This window comes from Magnolia sinica, chromosome 16, assembly GCF_029962835.1.
Source record: "Magnolia sinica isolate HGM2019 chromosome 16, MsV1, whole genome shotgun sequence".
Taxonomy (NCBI): domain Eukaryota; kingdom Viridiplantae; phylum Streptophyta; class Magnoliopsida; order Magnoliales; family Magnoliaceae; genus Magnolia; species Magnolia sinica.
This window is the reverse complement of record NC_080588.1, coordinates 12,848,499-12,868,007: the sequence shown is the minus strand read 5'-3', so window position 1 is coordinate 12,868,007 and position 19,509 is coordinate 12,848,499. Positions and strand designations below refer to the sequence as shown.

The 19,509-nt window shown below is 40.0% G+C and overlaps 1 protein-coding gene across 1 annotated transcript in view; it reads left to right on the top strand.

Annotated features, from left to right (window-relative positions):
- Positions 1 to 4,318: 4,318 nt before the first annotated feature.
- LOC131228948 (uncharacterized) overlaps positions 4,319 to 19,509 on the top strand; it is a 32,610-nt gene continuing 17,419 nt past the window's right edge. The window contains exons 1-2 of the mRNA XM_058224783.1: positions 4,319 to 4,491; positions 6,836 to 6,965. Of these exons, the coding sequence (XP_058080766.1) occupies positions 4,399 to 4,491; positions 6,836 to 6,965 (223 nt within the window). The 5' untranslated portion in view covers positions 4,319 to 4,398. The remainder of the gene's footprint in view (positions 4,492 to 6,835; positions 6,966 to 19,509) is intronic.

Here is a 19,509-nt window from a genome sequence, read left to right as displayed (position 1 = left end):
TTATGTGACAAACCCGTACCTCGGAACTAAGTGATCATACCTGGTATTGGATGACGATTCATACCGGGTTGATCCTCATATATTTAGGTATCATACCGTATCTTTAGAATTATTGATTTGTGATATAAACGAGTGATACCTAAATTTGGATCAAGGGACACTGGTAAGGAGCCACTACGTGCGGCAACGAGCCACGTGATCCGGATGAGGACTCGTGATATAACGTTGGCATCATAGTTTCGCCAATATGCTGAATGAATTGAACTTAATAATTACTCAGCTAACATGATCATTCACTGTATTGCATTAGCTTAGAATATGGCAAACAGGCGTGGTTGTCGCGTGATGAGGAAGTGTTGTCATTTGCGAAACAGGTGGTCGGAGTCGCGTGTGAGGGAGTGTTGTTTGGAAAGGGCATGCATCATGTCATATCTTCATATGCACATTTAACAAGAGTATTTAGGAATTATTTGTTTCTTGTTTATCATTGACTGCGCTGATTGTGTCGATAACATGTGTAACTTAACTAATGGAACCACTGAGTTAGCTCATCACTCCCACCTAGGACGGTGTTTTAAAACACCAACCAGGCGTATTATTGATGCAGATACTAGTGAGACCTCAGACAGGTAGGCTCATATCGGGTTGTGCCAACGCCGTTATATTTTGGAGAATGGGGTGTAAACTGAAGGCTTTACACTTTAACCGTCTTGAGTATATATTTATGGATTGCGGTTTGTATAATTCCATTTTGGGTGATCATCACAATTGGAACTGTATTTTTAACTCTTAGCCCTATATTTCTGAATCTATTGTTATCTCTACCTCGCTTTGAATCTGCTAATTTGAATTGTGCTACTCTGATTATCTGTGTGTGGAATGAATTTGAATCTGAATGAGGACACACGTGCACTCTCATTAGGTTAACACCCGAGAACTCGGGATTGAAGTTTTTGTACTCGGGTACCGATTTTCGGGATGTTACATCTTCAACCAAAAACAATTCAGTATGTAATGTATGTTCTGCCCACCTCAGTCATAGATATAATATATACTTTACACAGCATTTAGGAAGTGTAGCAGTAACAGAGTCACTCCTAAAAAAATGAAAAGTGTACAAAAGTAAAAATGGCAATCAGAAACATTCCAAACTAGCATTATGATGGCCAGACCCATTTCACAAAAAAGGCATCATAGCTCACATAGCCAAGGACATGAGCATGAAGGAGATGAACCAATCTCTATATGTCTGGAAACAATCTCTAACTTGCTGAATATATGTGAGAAGTAACATTTCATTATAGCATGGAAACAGACATACTTTACAGCAGAATACATCACCAATACCTCATAGATAAAGAATGTACATCAAGAAATCGTAGCCTGTTGCTTTGCCTAAAATGAGGGCAATGCCATTACTAGCATGGGTTTCTTATAACATTCATGAAGGCAAAGTCATTCCAAGCCAACCTGTTCCTGTCTTAGGAGGAGTGAAAGACATGAAGTTAGGAATGAACCATTTTGATTGGGCTAATATACAGAATCTACTGTAACATATTGCTTTGCCCTAAATGAGGGCAATGACATTACTAGCATGGGCAAAATGTAGCATTCGTGAAGACAATGTCATTCCAAGCCAACCATTACATGTCACGGGATGAATGAAGGACATGTAGCTGGAAATGTACCCTTTGTAGGGGTGACTTACTGATGTAAACTACATATGGGCCACAAATACATCATCAATAGCATAAGAAAACGTAACCACTCTAAATACATCACTAATAGCATAAGAAACAGTGGTGAATTACTGATGCAAACTACATATGGTCTGCAAATACATCACTAATAGTATAAGGAAATGTAACCACTCCAAATACATAACCAATAGCATAAGAAACAGTGGTGAACTACTGATGTAAACTACATATGGGCCATAAATATATCACCAATGGCATAAGGAAATGTAACCACTCCAAATACATCACCAATAGCATGAGAAACAGTGGTGAATTACTGATGTAAACTACATATGTGGCACAAGAAAAAAAATTGAAATAGAAAAAGCAATACACAATATATGTTCTTTCCCATTGAGACCGCCCATTAATATTTTAAATTCCCAACACATAGGAACTGTAATAGTAACTGAGACACATCCATGGTCTGAAAAGGAAAAATCTCTCTCTCTCTCTCTCTCTCTCTCTCTCTCCCTCCCTCCCTCCCTCCCCCCCCTAAAAAAAAAAATAAAAAATAAAATCCATTCGACATTGAAATCAAAGGAACAATGCATCACAGCATGCAGGAAATCATCTCAGCTACCATGCGTGGTCCGTAGACAGCAAACCACCAAAAATCCAAAAAAAAAAAAAAAACAAACAGTCATTCGACATTGAAATCAAAGGAACAACGCATCACAACATGTAGGAAACCAGCTTAGGTACTATGCACAGTCCATAGACAACAAAATCCCAAAAAAATCCCCCCTTAAAAAATCCATTCGATATTCAAATCAAAGGGCCCACGAATCAAAACATGCAGGGCCCCATCTCAGGTACCATGCATAGTCCATAGACAGCAAGCCCCCAAAAATCCCCCAATAAAAAACTATATGCGACATTGTAATGAAAGGAACAAGGGATCACAACATGCAGGAAGCAAAACTCTCAATTTCTATCATAAATCCGTAGTCGGACCAACATGCAGGAAGTAAAACCTTCATTAAGAAAACATCAACAGTGAAATCAAATTATGAAATCAAATCGAAGAAATCAATAGATTAATACAATGATGCTTCAATTCAGACGGAGAGGGAGGTGTACCTTGGCCGAAATGGGTCTGAATCAAACGTTTTGCTCACCTGATATCAATGTCACAGGGATGAAGACGACCACCATCTCACAAATTAATAGGTATTTGTAGACATACCTATTCGCGCCAAGAATTTCACTCCCACCAACTCGAGCGGCCATGTCTGCCTGAAAATAACTATTCAGTTGTTTTGTATGACTGGATGAGAGAAATGCCATGGGATGGGCTCGATGATGGCAGTAAGGGATGGTGTCATATTTGAGAGGGATTTTGGAATCCCTCAGCTCAAAGACTACTTCGCTCAAAATATTAGTCGTCCTGTGGGATATATGCACGCCTAAATAGACGATCAGACCGAGCAGATGGGATATTATGATCCCATCCCTCTTAATCCGGCTCAATCCACCCGGCCAAACAGGCCCTAAACGGACGTGAATTAGATACTGACAGGTTGAGTAGCAAGTCGGCTACTGAAGTGATGTCACCAAGTTTTGTGGGCCCCACTGAAATGTATGCGTTGTATCCACACTGTTCATACATTTTGAGATATCATTTTAGGGCATAGCCAAAGAATGAGGTAGATAAAAATCTGTAGTGTACCCCACAACAAAAAACAATGGAGAGAGTGATTCTCACCGTTGAAACTATCCTAAGGCCCACCATAATGTTTATTCAAAATCCTAACTGTTCAAGAGTTAAAAAAGAAAGGAAAGAAGGGAAAACACAAATATCGACTTATCTAAAACTTTTGAAAACTTTTGTGGCCTTTAGAAGCTTTTAATAGTGGTCGTCACTGTCCACGCTGTTTTCTGTGCCGGGTCCACTGGAGCTTTGGATTTAAATCATTCTCTGTATATTGTCCTAAAATGATCTCTCCAAATGGATGGAAGGCGTTGATTCAGGACATACATCATGGTGGGGCCCACGGAATTGGTGACGTCACTTCATTAGCCAGTCCAGCGAAGTATGTGGACGCGGATTTCCTGCGAAAGCCTTTCACAGGAAGTTCCTGCGCTGGGAACCCGGGTGGGTCCACTGTGATGTTTGCGAGAAATCCTCCCCATCCATCCGTTTTGGGAGTTCATTTTCGGACATTTTATCAAAAATGAACTGTATCCAAAGCTCAAGTGAGCCGTATTAAAGGAAAATGAGGTTAGGAAAATTCCTACCGTTGAAACCTTCTTGGGTTCAACAGTGATGTTTAGATGCCATTCATACCGTTAATAACGTCATTCTTACGGGGATGAACTTAAACAAAAATATTAGCATGACTCAAAACTTCCGTGGCCCATGAATATTTCAACTGTAGACGTTTAATTATCACTTTTTTGGCTCACCTGGGCTTTAGATACGGTTGATTTTTGGCAGCATGTCCCAAAATGAACTCACAAAAGGGATGGACGGGGAGGATTTTTCACAAACATCACGGTGGGGCCCACCTGGGTTCCCAGCGCAGGATGATCCTGCGAAAGGCTTTCGCAGGAAATCCGCGGTCCTCATACTCTTTTTTCCGAAGAAGAAAAGAAAGCTCTGCTTCTTCTTTCTCCTGCTCGAAAACAAAAGAAGAAGAAGAAGAAAAGAAAAGCCATGGCTACTATTGTGGTCACATCTGAAGAAGATCCTTCGCTCTCAGTCGTCCGATTCATGTCCGAGCTTGCGTGGGCCGACGCAGGACCTGAGGTACACTGAAAAATCTCTCCTTGGATTTTTTCTTCTTCTTCTACTTTTTTGTAATTTTAAATTTTCAGATATATGTGGATCTTGAACAAATTAATTGAGTTTATTCCTTTGGCATTGGTCGGTTGGAGAGGAATTCCTAGGCTACCTGTTTGTACAAATGGGTCCCACGCATCTCTTTCTCCGCAATTTCTCTGCTGGGAGATTTTAAAAATTTGAGGGTTTTCTCGGGATTTTATTAGGAAAATCTCACCGAAGATAAAAATATTTACAAACATTTATTCTAAATTAATAAATAATTTAAAATTAGAATATATATTTAACTAACAAATTCCTGAAGGTTTCACGATATTTAAAATCTGTTGATATTTTGGAAATCTTGCGGTAATATCTATTAGTGTTTTTTTTTTTTTTTTTTGAATCTGTGATATTATTATGATATTTCAAAATTCTGGCGATTTTTGTCACACTGGTCCCACAAGGTTGATATGATGGGCCCCATTGTTAATGGCCACATGCCGAAGAGGAATAATAGGATACAAGATCTGGAGGTTCGTGTCATGTTTGTGATGCAAACCCGAAAAGGAAAGCAAATAAATCAATAAGAAAAGAAAGAGATTGTGGGAAAAGACCCAACAATCCTTTAACCGAATGCTAGAGATCACAAATGCAAGAGTGTGAGCAAGCTAAACAGTCCCTTAGTCACGAACTAGAGACCACTCCCCCTACTTTCAACAGTTATCGTAAAGAAAATAAGAGAATTTCATAAAGAAATATTAATCAGCTTGTCTTATTCCATAGGCTATTTGCCATATTTATAATCAAACCTTACAATCTGTAATGAAGGCTATAGAATCTACAAATTTGTGAAAATAAGTAAGAATCTAAATAACAAAGCATTCTAATTAAGAAAATGCCCAAAATAAGAAGATACTTAGATAAGAAAATATCTAAAATTATTCGTTGCCTAAAATAAAGATATGAAAGAAAGAGGAAATTTCATAATCTAGAGATTTGAAAGAAAAGGAGGGTAGTGATAGGCTAAAAAAGGAGGGGGGTTCTTTTCTTGTACACGTGTGTGGACCATGCGTGTGTGGGATGTGGGACGATTGCATTTTGAAATAATCATAGTTTTGGGCTGATTGCTTTAGTGGGATAAGTGCTGTAGATTGTGTGCATTTGGGAGTCATTTGGGGGCATTTGAGTGATCTCCAATTCAGTGACATTATTCATCCAAATTTAATTCAATTTTTCTTAAAATTAATTGGGGGAATGGTATCAAATGCTTAGGAATGTTCATTAATGGGATGAGTGCCATAGCTTGCATGAATTTTGGTCCAATTTGGGGTCAATCTAAGCTTGTTAGGCTAAATAAATTATAAGACATGCCGAGGGCCGAAACAACATTCTTACCAAAGACTGGATTGTTACGCCATCATAAACATGTTTAAAACTACAGAAGAAGACGTATATAGAATTCTCTCATTGTTCTTGATTTTTCTGACAATTTTTTCTTAAAATTATTTTGACCGTTATGGACGTTACGTGCAATCGTAATGGTGGGAGTTACGCCAACCGTTACTGTTATGGAATACCTTGCTCTCAATTGCTTTGCCAATCATCCTGCTAAGAGCGTTGATGATCATGATAAATTGATACGAGGTTTGGGGGTTGTGCTTCCTCACTCCTCTTGACCCACATAAGAAGCCTTTGGTGAAGCTGTTGACCCTAATTGAGTAATTCGCTGATGGCAAATACTTTGATATTGGCAATCTCCATCTCACACCAAATCTCATCCCCTGGTGCACGTACAGAAGGATATCTCACTTAACATAATCACAAGCCTTCTCCAAATCAAGATTGCAAATAATTCTAGGAGAGCCATCTTTGTATATTGTGGAAGATCAATCGAGTCATGAGAAACTCGATGTCCAATCCGAAAAAAGGCACACATGTCAGGGGAAATTCTACCATCACCTCCTTTTCTCATAAGAAAAGTGGATGAAGTTGAAGTCGCCATCCACACACTGAGTCACACTCCATTTCAGCTTGACAATATTAAACTCTTCGCAGAAATGACCGTTCAAAATATTGTCACACGTGCCATGTACCTCCGAGAAAATCCATTTGAAATTGTCTTTTGATTCTGAAGAGGACTGAAATTGCAAAGCAGCTTATTAATTACATCCAGCTTAGAGAATCAATTTAATCTCCAGCCCACTTCAGCTCTGATTTTTTGATGTGTATGATAGCCAATCTTCTTTGTAGAGCAAGTTTTGATTTGCATCTATTGGATCCGAGTTGGGATATCAAACAATTCGATGTATTGGAATTGTTTCTTTGACAGGTTGCAGAACCCCAGGTCACTAGATTATGCATGGAGGCACAAGAATGCATGGTGATGGGAAGATGGTTGGATCTGGCCTCTCTTATGCTCACATCAGCTGACTTGATATTTTCAAGAGTTTCAGAGAAAGGTGCAATTGCATATATCCATGATTGCTTGATTTCCTTATAACGAGTTCAGAATCTATATTGTGATTGTACTTAATGGTGACATGGTAGAAATGAAAGGTGTGTACATACTATTATCTGCTTGTACCGTACATACTAATATAACTGTGAGAAAATAGAATGCGAAACAGCGTACGAGGGTATATATGCAAGCATTAAGTTTCTTTCTTTTCTTTTTTCTTTGTGTTTCCCTTATCAGTAGGATATCATGTTGTTGTTGCAGTCTTGCAGACCATTTTAAATGTGCTTGCTTGGGAGTGGGTTGTTAGTTATGTTGGTGAATTAGAATGGGTGGTGGTTTTTTTAGGGAAGCACGTATTTGAGCAACACAAATACACATTTCAATTGTAGGAGGGCACAATGGTGTGGGATGTTCTCAAATTTCCATTGGTTGTAGAACCAAGTTGATTATAATTGTGATGTGTTCTCACTTGGCAAACATGTTTCCATGAATCATATATGGGGTAGAGATCATGATGTCCACTACTCAGGAAATGTTGTCATTCAGTATTCTACACCTATGCCCTTGGTACTCTAGGATGTATGCTATATATATATCCTCAGTACTGTAGGGTGTATGCTAAATGTATACACCTTTATCCTTGGAACTTTAGGGAGTGTATGCAATATAGCTTTATACATGTCATGTTGCAATTGATGTATGATATGAAATGGTGAATGCTATTATTACAAACCCTGCATACTCAGGGGTTGTTTGGGAGTGTGTATTTGATATGCATTGGCAATTACCGTGTAATCCATGTGAATTGGAATCACCAGTTGTGTTGGATAGCTTGTCTTTGAAATCCCTTGGAATCCATGTGAATGTGTTCGATAGCCTATATTTGGAATGCATTGGTAGAGAGAGAGAGAGAGAGAGAGAGAGAGAGAGATGACGGTGACTTGCGAATAGTGGTAACAAAATCCATATGAAATGGAATCACATGGATTTTTTTTTTCATTTTTTGCGCGAGCGGGAGGGGGGGGGGAGGGGTGTGTTGTTGTTGGGGATGGGGTGGTTGTTGGGGATGTGAATTGGTAGATACCAAGTAACACAAGAAGTGGTTAGTGTATTTCGATGTGAATTGGTAGATACCAAGTAACACAAGAAACAAGATGACGAGATTACACATAACACAAGATAATGGGAGACGACACAAACAAATAACATAAGATAATGAGAGACTATAATCAGATTAAATAAAAAACTATAACAATATACTAAAAGATAATACACAACGTAAGAGATGCTCTTGAAAGTAGTGTTTTAAATATCGAGGATATCGGCTGATATATCGCACGATATATCTTGTATCCTACCTGTGCGATACGAAACACACAAGTAGTGGGATATATCCCACTTGTTTGATCCAGTGAGCATTTATTATTATTATTTTCGATCTGTTTTTTTTCCTGTAAATCATATTAAATCAGTGTCAAATTGTTACAGATCCATGATTTTTCATGTAAAATCATGGGTTAGATGCTTAGATTTTGAATTTGGAGTAGAAGGACTGTGTTGCGGAAAATTGGAAAAAAATCAAAAAGTTCCCAATTTCTCGCTAATCGGTTGCAATATGTGTCCAAACATAAAATCAAACATGTATGTAACCTAATTTAGTGGTTCTTTTGCTTTTGAATTTATTGCTTGTGTTTCCACATATCTTCTTACATTTTATAAATTATATGAATATATTTGACGTAGGACAGCCCTAATTATGATGCATGCTCATGGAAATAATTAAACAGCGGAAATAAAAGGAATAAATGATCTAAAATTCTAACAATAATCATTATGACTGAGAAAATCATAAAGGAAACATGCAATGGAGCGGGCCATCACTACAACCATGGAGTATGGAATTCAATTACTACTTAGGTTGGATCCGGCGAGGGATGAGACCTCCCGATCTTGCATGGTCACACCCAATCGATCAATGAAGATCACTAGTCCGAAGAACCAAGAAGTTTCTCGGATTAGGGATTTGAGAATTTGGGGTTTTAGGGTTTAGATCGGTTCTCAAGATTTTGATCGAAGAGGACTTAGCCAAAACAAAAAAATAGAAGAAAGAAAGTTATTACCTTGAGGAAGTTGGAGGGGCACAAGAAGAAATTAGAAGAAGAAGATCAAGGGGAGAGAAGAAGCACCATTAGAGAGAAGAGAGGAAGGAGGCAACCAAAGGGTTTGCTTTTCATTCATCAATAGTTGAAATTCGTGTTTAGGGCTTTACCCCACTTAAATAAGCAAATAAAGACATAAAATTACTAAAATACCCCTAGAATAAGCAAATAAAGATATAAGATTACTAAAAGACCCCTAACTAAGTCAAAAAATGCACAAATAACATAAGTATGGAAAATTTTGTGCGCTCGATCTTCTTTCTCCAATCTTCCTTCACATGTGTCTTCCCTAAGTGGGGTCTTCTATATGTCCAATCACATGTGAAAGGTCTTCAGCTCCTCAATATTCACCTATCCACAAGGACGGCACTTGTGGTTGGCGCTTTCTTCGTTGGTACACCTTGAATGCACCTGTGTCCGCATCAATTCCCCTCGGATGAGAAAAACTCGACTCCGACGAGTTGAAACTTTTGTAGCGCTCGAGTAGATCTGGATCAATACCTTGCAATGCGTCGCCCGACAGCCATGTAGATTCAGACGATGGTTTGTTTTTCCACCTGACAAGATACCTTTGGAAACCCCCATCTCTCGTGGATACTATCTCGTCATCCAAGATTTCCTCAATTGCTTCTTTATGGGTAATGGGTGGAGGAGGTGGTGGAAGGGGTTGGGTAGCAAACTCAGAAAAAGGCTATGAAAGGGACGATGTATCAATAATGGGAGTATGGGCACGGACTAGATCTTCCACATTAAAGGTTGGATTAATGCTCATTTCAGGTGGAAGGTCAACCCGATACGCGTTGGACCCAACCTTTTGTAATATCTTGAATGGTCCAGCACTACGCGCTTGTAATTTCTTTGCAGATCCTTGAGAGAATCGCTCTGGCCTTATTCGCACCATTACATAGTCTCCTTCTTGAAATTCTTGCACTTTACGATGAGAATCAGCTGAAACTTTATAATCATTATTGCTCTTATTTAACCGCTGTCTAATATGTGTATGCAAATCATGAATATGGCGTGCGAATGCATCGGCTGACTCAGAAGACCTTTGGGTAACAGACATAGGTAAGAGATCTATGGGCATTCTAGGTTTATGACCACTTACAATTTCAAAAGGACTCAACCCTGTAGATCTATTAACTGACCCATTATAAGCAAGTTCAGCAGTTGGTAAAATTAGGTCCCAAGTCTTAACATGTTCACCCACTAGACAACGTAGAAGATTTCTAAGGCTACGGTTTACCACTTCAGTTTGACCATCTGTTTGTGGGTGGTAAGCAGTAGAAAATTGCAAACGAGTTCCCATAATGTGCCACAGTGTCTTCCAAAAATAGCTAGTAAATCGAACATCACGATCAGACACTATGGTTTTAGGTAACCCATGGAGACGCACCACACCATCAAAAAAGATACGAGCAACATGAGACGCATCTGACGTCTTCGAACATGGGAGGAAATGCGCCATTTTAGAAAAACGGTCCACAACGACAAAAACGGAATCGTGCTTTTTATAGTCTTGGGAAGCCCGAGCACGAAGTCCATACTAATGTCCTGCGCCACTGAGCATGTGGCACTGGCAATGGCGTGTACAGCCCGGTATTTTGCTTTCTTTGCTTTGCCGGTTGATAAGTCGACACCGCCCTAAAACTTTGGCTACGTCTCGCTTGAGGCTTGGCCAATAAACGATCTTCCACGAGGGCAATGGTCTTATCACGACCAAAATGGCGCTATCCCTCCCGAATGAAGCTCCCAGGATGAGGAATTCACGAAGGGACATACGGGAATACAAAGTCTGTCTCCTTGAAAAGAAAGTCATCTTTAAGAACATATTCATCCATAATATGGGTCACTAGAGAATGACGCGTAAGTACCCCCAAAATCGTGACATATGGGGTATTCATCTTTCATTTGCTCAAATCCGACTACCTCTACACTCAAGGAGTTGAGCAACGCCACTCTCCTACTAAGGGCATCCGCTGGTTTGTTTTCAACCCCGGCCTTGTGTTTCAAAACAAACGAATATTCCTGAAGAAACGCTACCCACTTGGCATGCCTTGGGTTGAGTTTCTTCTGAGAATGCAAATATCTCAAAGCCTCATGGTCAGAAAACAAAACGAATTCTTGCGGTAGGAGGTAGTGTCGCCAATGTCTCAGGGATTGCACTACCGCATAAAATTCTTTATCGTAAGTGGAGTATTTTTGTTTTGCCTCATTCAGTTTCTCACTGAAATAGGCCACCGGGTGTCCTTCTTGACTCAACACTCCACCTATACCGACACCAGACGCATCGCACGCTACTACAAAGACTTTAGAAAAGTCAGGTAGACGCATGACAGGAGCTTCCACCATCTTGCCCTTAATTTCTTTAAAAGCCTTGACGGCGGCTTTAGACCACACGAACTCTCCCTTTTTCATGCACTCGGTAATGGGAGCCATGATCGTGCTAAAACTCCTAATGAACCGACGATAAAAAGTTGCTAGGCCGTGAAAACTTCGCACCTCATGAATGTTCCTTGGTTCTGGCCACTCAACTATGGCCCTGACTTTTTCAGGGTCTGCGCGCATCCCTTCAGATGACACTATAAATCCTAAGAACATAACTTGGTTAGACATTAATGCACATTTCTTAAGATTAGCGTACAACTTTTCCTTCCTAAGGATACTACAGACCTTCTTTAAATGTTCAAGGTGTGATTCCTTAGTGGTACTATAAATAAGAATATAGTCAAAGTACACCACTAGGAATTTTTCCATGAACGGCCTCAAAGCTTGGGTCATCACCCGCATGAAAGTACTAGGTGCGTTAGTCAAGCCGAAGGGCATGACCAACCACTCATACAACCCATCTTTCGTCTTAAACGCCGTCTTCCACTCATCTCCTGGGCGTATACGAATTTGGTGATATCCACTCTTGAGGTCTATCTTAGAGAATATAGTGGACCTGGCCATCATGTCAAGCATATCATCAAGTCTAGGTATAGGGAACCTATACTTGACAATAATTTTGTTTATGGCACGGCTGTCCACACACATGCGCCACGTGCCGTCTTTCTTTGGCGTCAACAATGCAGGCACGACACACGGGCTCATACTCTTTTGGATGAAACCCTTTTGCAGAAGCTCATCAACTTGCTTCTTCAACTCTGCATGCGCTGCAGGGTTCATCGTGTAGTGAGGAAGGTTCGGTAGAGTAGATCCTGGGACAAGATCAATGGCATGCTGTATGTCCCTCATAGGTGGCAACTCATTCGGTAAGTCTTCAGGAAATACATCACTGTATTCCTTCAGGACCGAGGTCACCTCACCAGGCAACTCTGATGGAACCTCAGGTGTAATTTCTCTAGCCACAAGGGCATACACCATAGAATCCTCCTTAGCCTCTTTTTCAAAGTCTCTTACGCTGATTATATGTAAAGACTTAGGTTTGGATTTACCCATTTCTCTAGGCTCACTTGCCTTCTCATCCTTCTTCTTCCCTAGTGTATTCTCAGGTGGCATGGGATTAAGTTTGATCTTTTTACCATTATACATAAAAGTACACGCATTCGAACGGCCAAAGATCGTGACATCATTATCGAATAGCCACAGTCTACCTAGGATAACATGTCCCACATCCATAGGTAAAACATCACACCACAGGGACTCTTTGTATGACCCAAACTCGATGGGGACTAGACATTGCTGGGTGACAGGTAGGGATGTCTTGTCAGCCCAAGAAACTTTATATGGGTCTGGATGAGGTGTGGATTTCAGTTTTAAGCGATCTAAGGTGCTAGTGGAAATCACATTCTGACAACTTCTACTGTCCACTATCACCTTACAATTCTTTTCACCACACTTGGCAATAGTGTAGAAGATAGTGCTTCGACGCCAATCAACACTACTTCTAGACTGAGCTAACATACGCCTGACTACTGCAAGCGTTGCTTCTCCATCCACTTCTTCTTCATCAGTAAGTCCTCCTTCAGGGTGATACTCTTCAACTTCATAATCACCCTGGTCATCTCCACCCTCGTGGGACTTGCCTATAACTAAAGCTCTCCCACGGCTCTTCGTAGGACACTGATTAGACATGTGGCCAAGGTTGCCACACTCATAGCACCTCACTTGGCTCATGTTACTAGGACCGGCACCAAGAATCCCTTTGCCCTTGTCCTCCCTAGGCCTAGGCGGAATGGTCGCCTGTGCCCTAGGTTGATTACCAATATTAGGTCTAGTTCCTTGGGAACTAGATCTAGCATTGGAGTCTCGGGACTCAAAACGACGAAAGACAGGAGCCTTCAGATACTGCTCTAACTCCTGCACGACTTGATATGCTTCATCTAAGTCCGTTAAGGGTCGAGTAATAAGCTCGCGCTGAAGATCCGCACAAAGGCCCGTCTTAAAACGCGAGAGCGTTACTAGAGGGTCTTCTCGGATATCACATCGCATCACATACTCTTCAAATTTAGCGATGTAGTCAGCGGTAGGCATTGACCCTTGGCGTAAGGATTGCCATTGGTCAAGGAGCTTCTGACGGTATGAGAGAGGAAGGTACTTCTCCTTCAACTTCTCTTTCATCTCATACCAATGTGTGATAGGGGCTCTACCAACTCTCTCTACCCTACGCTCGGTGTTGGTCCAGAAGAGCTTGGCTTGACCCACAAGCTTCATCTTAGCAAACCGCATTTGACGGTTTTCTGACATGTCATACCACTCAAAGTAGTGGTCCATGTCAGCAACCCAGTCAAGGAATGCCTTGGGATCCAAGCGTCCATCAAAACTTGGAGCCTCAACTCTCACACTCTTCATCGCACGCTCATCTGGATCATAACGGTCTTGATGACCACATGTGGCTCGTGCCTCTCGCACCACACCACGACCGTTACCACGATCTCTATCCTCACTACCACCACGTGTGGCAGCACGTTCTTCCATGATTTCTTCCACTTGGGAGTGCACATCTTCCCCTACAGCGGGGTTTTCCTTTTGGGACGCCTCTAGTTGCTCCACCTTAGTCATGGTGGTGGTAATTTGGTTCTCAAGGCGGGCAAACTCACGTCTTTGACCCGCTTCTAGGGCGGTTATCTTTTGTATCAATTGAGCAAGTTGCTCAGATAACTGCTCGTTATTCATGGTAGGTTGAAGTCCGAAACCTCTACCTCTTCTCGTGGGCATACAATGAAGACTTGAACCAAACTCTACCTAACTAGACTACTAGGTGTTATGACTTTCAAGATGAATGCGATGAATGCAAAACTACTATGAACTGACACAATTAAGTTGAAACAGGAAACAACTCAAATCTGAAAATTTTTCAGATTAGGAACTTTCTAAAATTGAAAAGTTTCTAAAATTGAAAACTTTCTAAACCTAGAACTTTCCTAAGTTAAACCTAAAAATCAAAACCCTAATTTGATAACTCGATCTAGACAAAAACCATGCAAGCCTAGGCTTTGATACCAAATTTGACGTAGGACAGCCCTAATTATGATGCATGCTCATGGAAATAATTAAACAGCGGAAATAAAAGGAATAAATGATCTAAAATTCTAACAATAATCATCATAACTGAGAAAATCATAAAGGAAACATGCAATGGAGCGGGCCATCACTACAACCATGGAGTATGGAATTCAATTACTACTTAGGTTGGATCCGGCGAGGGATGAGACCTCCCGATCTTGCATGGTCACACCCAATCGATCAATGAAGATCACTAGTCCGAAGAACCAAGAAGTTTCTCGGATTAGGGATTTGAGAATTTGGGGTTTTAGGGTTTAGATCGGTTCTCAAGATTTTGATCGAAGAGGACTTAGCCAAAACAAAAAAATAGAAGAAAGAAAGTTATTACCTTGAGGAAGTTGGAGGGGCACAAGAAGAAATTAGAAGAAGAAGATCAAGGGGAGAGAAGAAGCACCATTAGAGAGAAGAGAGGAAGGAGGCAACCAAAGGGTTTGCTTTTCATTCATCAATAGTTGAAATTCGTGTTTAGGGCTTTACCCCACTTAAATAAGCAAATAAAGACATAAAATTACTAAAATACCCCTAGAATAAGCAAATAAAGATATAAGATTACTAAAAGACCCCTAACTAAGTCAAAAAATGCACAAATAACATAAGTATGGGAAATTTTGTGCGCTCGGTCTTCTTTCTCCAATCTTCCTTCACATGTGTCTTCCCTAAGTGGGGTCTTCTATATGTCCAATCACATGTGAAAGGTCTTCAGCTCCTCAATATTCGCCTATCCACAAGGACGGCACTTGTGGTTGGCGCTTTCTTCGTTGGTACACCTTGAATGCACCTGTGTCCGCATCAATATTTGTTTCAATTCAGTTAGACAACGCATAGATTAGGACCTCATACAATTTTTGTAACGTTTTGATTTGTAAGTGTGTATTGATGTCTTTTTTTAACAATCATTGAAATTTCATCGAAAAGTTCGACCGATTTTCAATGTTTCCCCATGTTTCCAACAACAACGATTCATTACGTGATACAACCGATATATCCCATGCGATAACCGATACGTATCCGTATCCCAAGGGCGATATGTAACACGATACGGATATTTCGAACACTGCTTGAAAGCTTAAATATAAACATCATTACTAACTCTCAATTCTTTTGTCAGGACTTACTCTGCCTAGGCCTCAGAGATGGATTTGAAATCTGGACTTGAACAAAATGAAATAAAAGATATGGCTACTAGCACATTATCAAAGAATATGGAATTATGCTTTCAGAAAGAAAGATGATAATTGTCAAAAGAGAGATTGACTTCTTAGGAATTTCTCTCCAATGGTTCTTATTGCCTACAACCACACATTGCTGTCCACGTTCATCAATTTCTTGATGTTCTTAGAGTGATAAACTACTACAACAATTTCTTGGTATTGTCAATTACATCTCTGACTTTGTCCCCCACATCGCTGTATACAAAAGCCTCCTCTCGGCCTAGTTGCATTAAAAAATGGTGTGAACTCCATACCTATGCAGTCAAGTAACTCAAGCAGTTGGCTACCTTATTGTCTCCTCTACAGATTCCAAATCAGATAGGTAAGAGAATCTTGCAAACTGATGCAAGTGATCTCTATTGGGAAGCAATTCTAATTATTGAAGACAACTCTGGAAAAAGGAAAATCTATGGATACAAGTGTGGAACTGGAACCTTCAAACCTTTAGAACAATACCATCACTGTACTTTCAAAGAGTTACAAGTTGTCAAAAATGGAATTTCAAAATTCCAATTCCACCTGATCGGGCACAAATTCTAGATTGAAATGGATATGTCTTCATTCCCAAGGATGTTAGAATTTAAGCAAAAAACCTTGCCCAATGCTCAACTCCTTCTATGGGTAGAATGGTTTTCTCAATGGGATTTCAATGTTGTAAAAATCAAAGGTAAAAGTAATACCTTACTAGATTTCTTGTCCAGACAACCTCATACCCTTTATATAGAAGTTCAACTCCTTTCTATCCTTGGCATTTACCCAATGGAACCCATAACTGCCTTACCTCTAGAAATTATTGAATCCATAGCCAACCTCCTCTTCATAAAAAGAAGCTCCCATAATTTTAAACAATTCCTTGAAATCCATTTGTTTAGAAACTACAGAGTATTTGAACAGATTCCTCATCTGGATTACCATTTTCCATTAGTAACCTTTATTAATTCTCAAAAGAAGCCCTTCGTCTGCGATGGTACTTGTTTGAGGCATACACCATTCCCTTTGTTTTTGATGCACCATGTCTTACTGCCTATTTCTTGCAAATCGAGCTGAATGACCCAATGCTTGATGATCAAAGGAATGTGTTCAAATGGCTATCATGGTTTCACACTCTAGAAGAGTGGAAAAAAAATAATTCTCCTGGACGATCATTTCTCCAGATACGTGCTCATCACATTCCATATAGCTAGAGATTTTGTCTAGACTAATAATGGGAACTATTCCCCATCAATTGCTCAATCAGAAATACAAGCTTGGCAGCCCTATAATCTTGCTCGACATTACAGGAGCAATCCACAACTGTATCAAAATTTCAAGCAAGAAATATGCTCTCTTAATGGTTACTCAATGGCATCCATTCCCTTCGAAATCATAGCTAACCCGTTCGCCAACCGCCGATATCCATTGAATGAAAGGTTTGTTGATTGCATGTTGATTTCCTTGAGCAACATGGTCAATTAGCTGAAGTTGATGAATTTCCAAGCTCACCTTATGTTGGAATTGGTAGCCCATTGAATTCAGACAATTCAAGAATTGAGTCAGATTGAGCTTCACTCAGACATGATGAAAGCAGTGATGTCACCCACTCACATCAGCCATGACTTCTCTCCACCAACCATCTACTTTTCCAAAAGGCAACACCATGTGGCAGCATAGTTTTTACTGTAACAACATAGTGTTTATTGTTGTATAATTGTAAGGCCTGCTAGCAGTTTATCTTTTATTTCATTTTGTTTCAAGTCCGGGTTTCAAATCCGTCCCTGAGTTCTATAGATTGTGAGCTCTTCCTAGTTCAAAGGTAGAGTAAGGTCTGATAGAGGTATGGAGAGTTAGTAATGATGTCTATATTTAAGTTTTCAATAGCATCTATTATGGTATGTAGTAGCTTGTTGTATATTGTTATAGTTTTTTGTTTAATCCTGTTAATTGGTATAGTCTCCCATTATCGTGTGTTATTTGTGTCATCTCCCATTATCTTATGTGATTTGTTTTTGTCACCTCCCATTATCTTGTGTTATTTAGGGACAAAACCCTAAAGTCCTTAAAACTTTGGTGCTCCCTCTGGTGAAGTAGGGGTGGAGACTGCCTTAAATGGCTAGCCTCATCTTGTGGATTGGGCTTTCTGCCATCGGAAACCAAGGATTTGAGGTCGTCAGATACCCTTGAAGGTGGAGTAAGGTCTGGTGGAGGTAAGCCCAATGATTATCCTCTTAGTAATCATTTGAAAAGTAGTAGGATGATGAAAAGAGGTTATGAGGACTACGAGCTGGGCGTTCAGTTGCTAAACTGGTTAAAGTAACCTTTCATCCTCATTATTTTGTGGTATTTGTGTCATCTCATTTCTTGTGTTACTTAGTATCAGAGTATACACTAAATACACCAAAAGTCTAATTTTTTAAATCAAAGCAAAACCATGTGATTCCATTTCACATGGATTCTGATTACCACTGTTTGCAAGGCACCGTCGTCTCTCTCCCTCTCTCTCTCTCTCCACACCAATGCATTCGAAATCCAATTCACATCAAATACACTCCCAAATGCACCAATTGCCACCGATTCACACCAATTACCACTGATTACATGCTCCCAAATGCCCCTTGGTATTATAGTATGAATTAAATAAATAGAAGATAAATCTGTAGATCGTAAACATAAATTTGCACTACAACTTAATCAATAGTAAGCATATGGAGCCATAGTTTTGGGTCACTAAAAATAGCGATCCAGTTCGCAAATGACCACAATCCAGATCATGGGATCCTGAATGGAAATGGGGTTTTTTGTGTTTTGCGTAACTTTGGTTGAGAACATTGTCTCGGGTGGCAACCAGCCGACAAATGCAGCAAATGTCATGATGGAATGATAGCCTTTGGTTGCATTACTAACTTCTTGTACTTATTTTTTTCCCTTCATTTTCCTTTTCCAAATTTCGAGTGCATTGAACATCTGTTTACTTTTTCTGTGGTAGATACCGATGCTAATTGGCTGTTTGAATTTATATCAGCACGTCTGTTTACTTTTTCTGTGGTAGATACCGATGCTAATTGGCTGTTTGAATTTATATCAGCAGTTTGCACTGAAAATTCATCTTCATGGACCTTATCTGATAATGATTGTGTTAGCTGGTATGGTGGAATATGTTTATCAGCTTAATGCATCCATAACTGATATGGGCTATGGCAGGACTTTGAACAGTGGCTCCAAATTATAACCTTTCTAAATATCTATTTAAAGACTGTTGTTGCATGGTTTTTTATGTGATGCCAAATGTTCGGATGGTGCAATGTCAATCTTTAGCCTCCATGGATTTAGATGAAAATGAGCAATATGCCTGAAACTTAATGTTGGTTTTTAAAATCCTGTGGAGCACTTCACTCTTGAATTTCACCTTAGCTTCCATGCCTGTTACTGTCCCTGCCTCCCTGGTACTCAAGCTGCTATCAGGTGCTATGTGATCTCTATTGCTAACTATGCACATGCAGTAAAGCTTGTGTACACACCACATGTGCTATCATGGCGCATACCTGTGAGATCTAATCCATGCATCCGGTTGGTCCGCCCTTTTACAAGTTTTCCCAAAAATGATCTAATCCATGCATCAAGTTGGTCTGACCTTTTACACGTTTTGCCAAAAATAAAATCTGCCCCAATCAGCATGTGGGCCCCAACATTG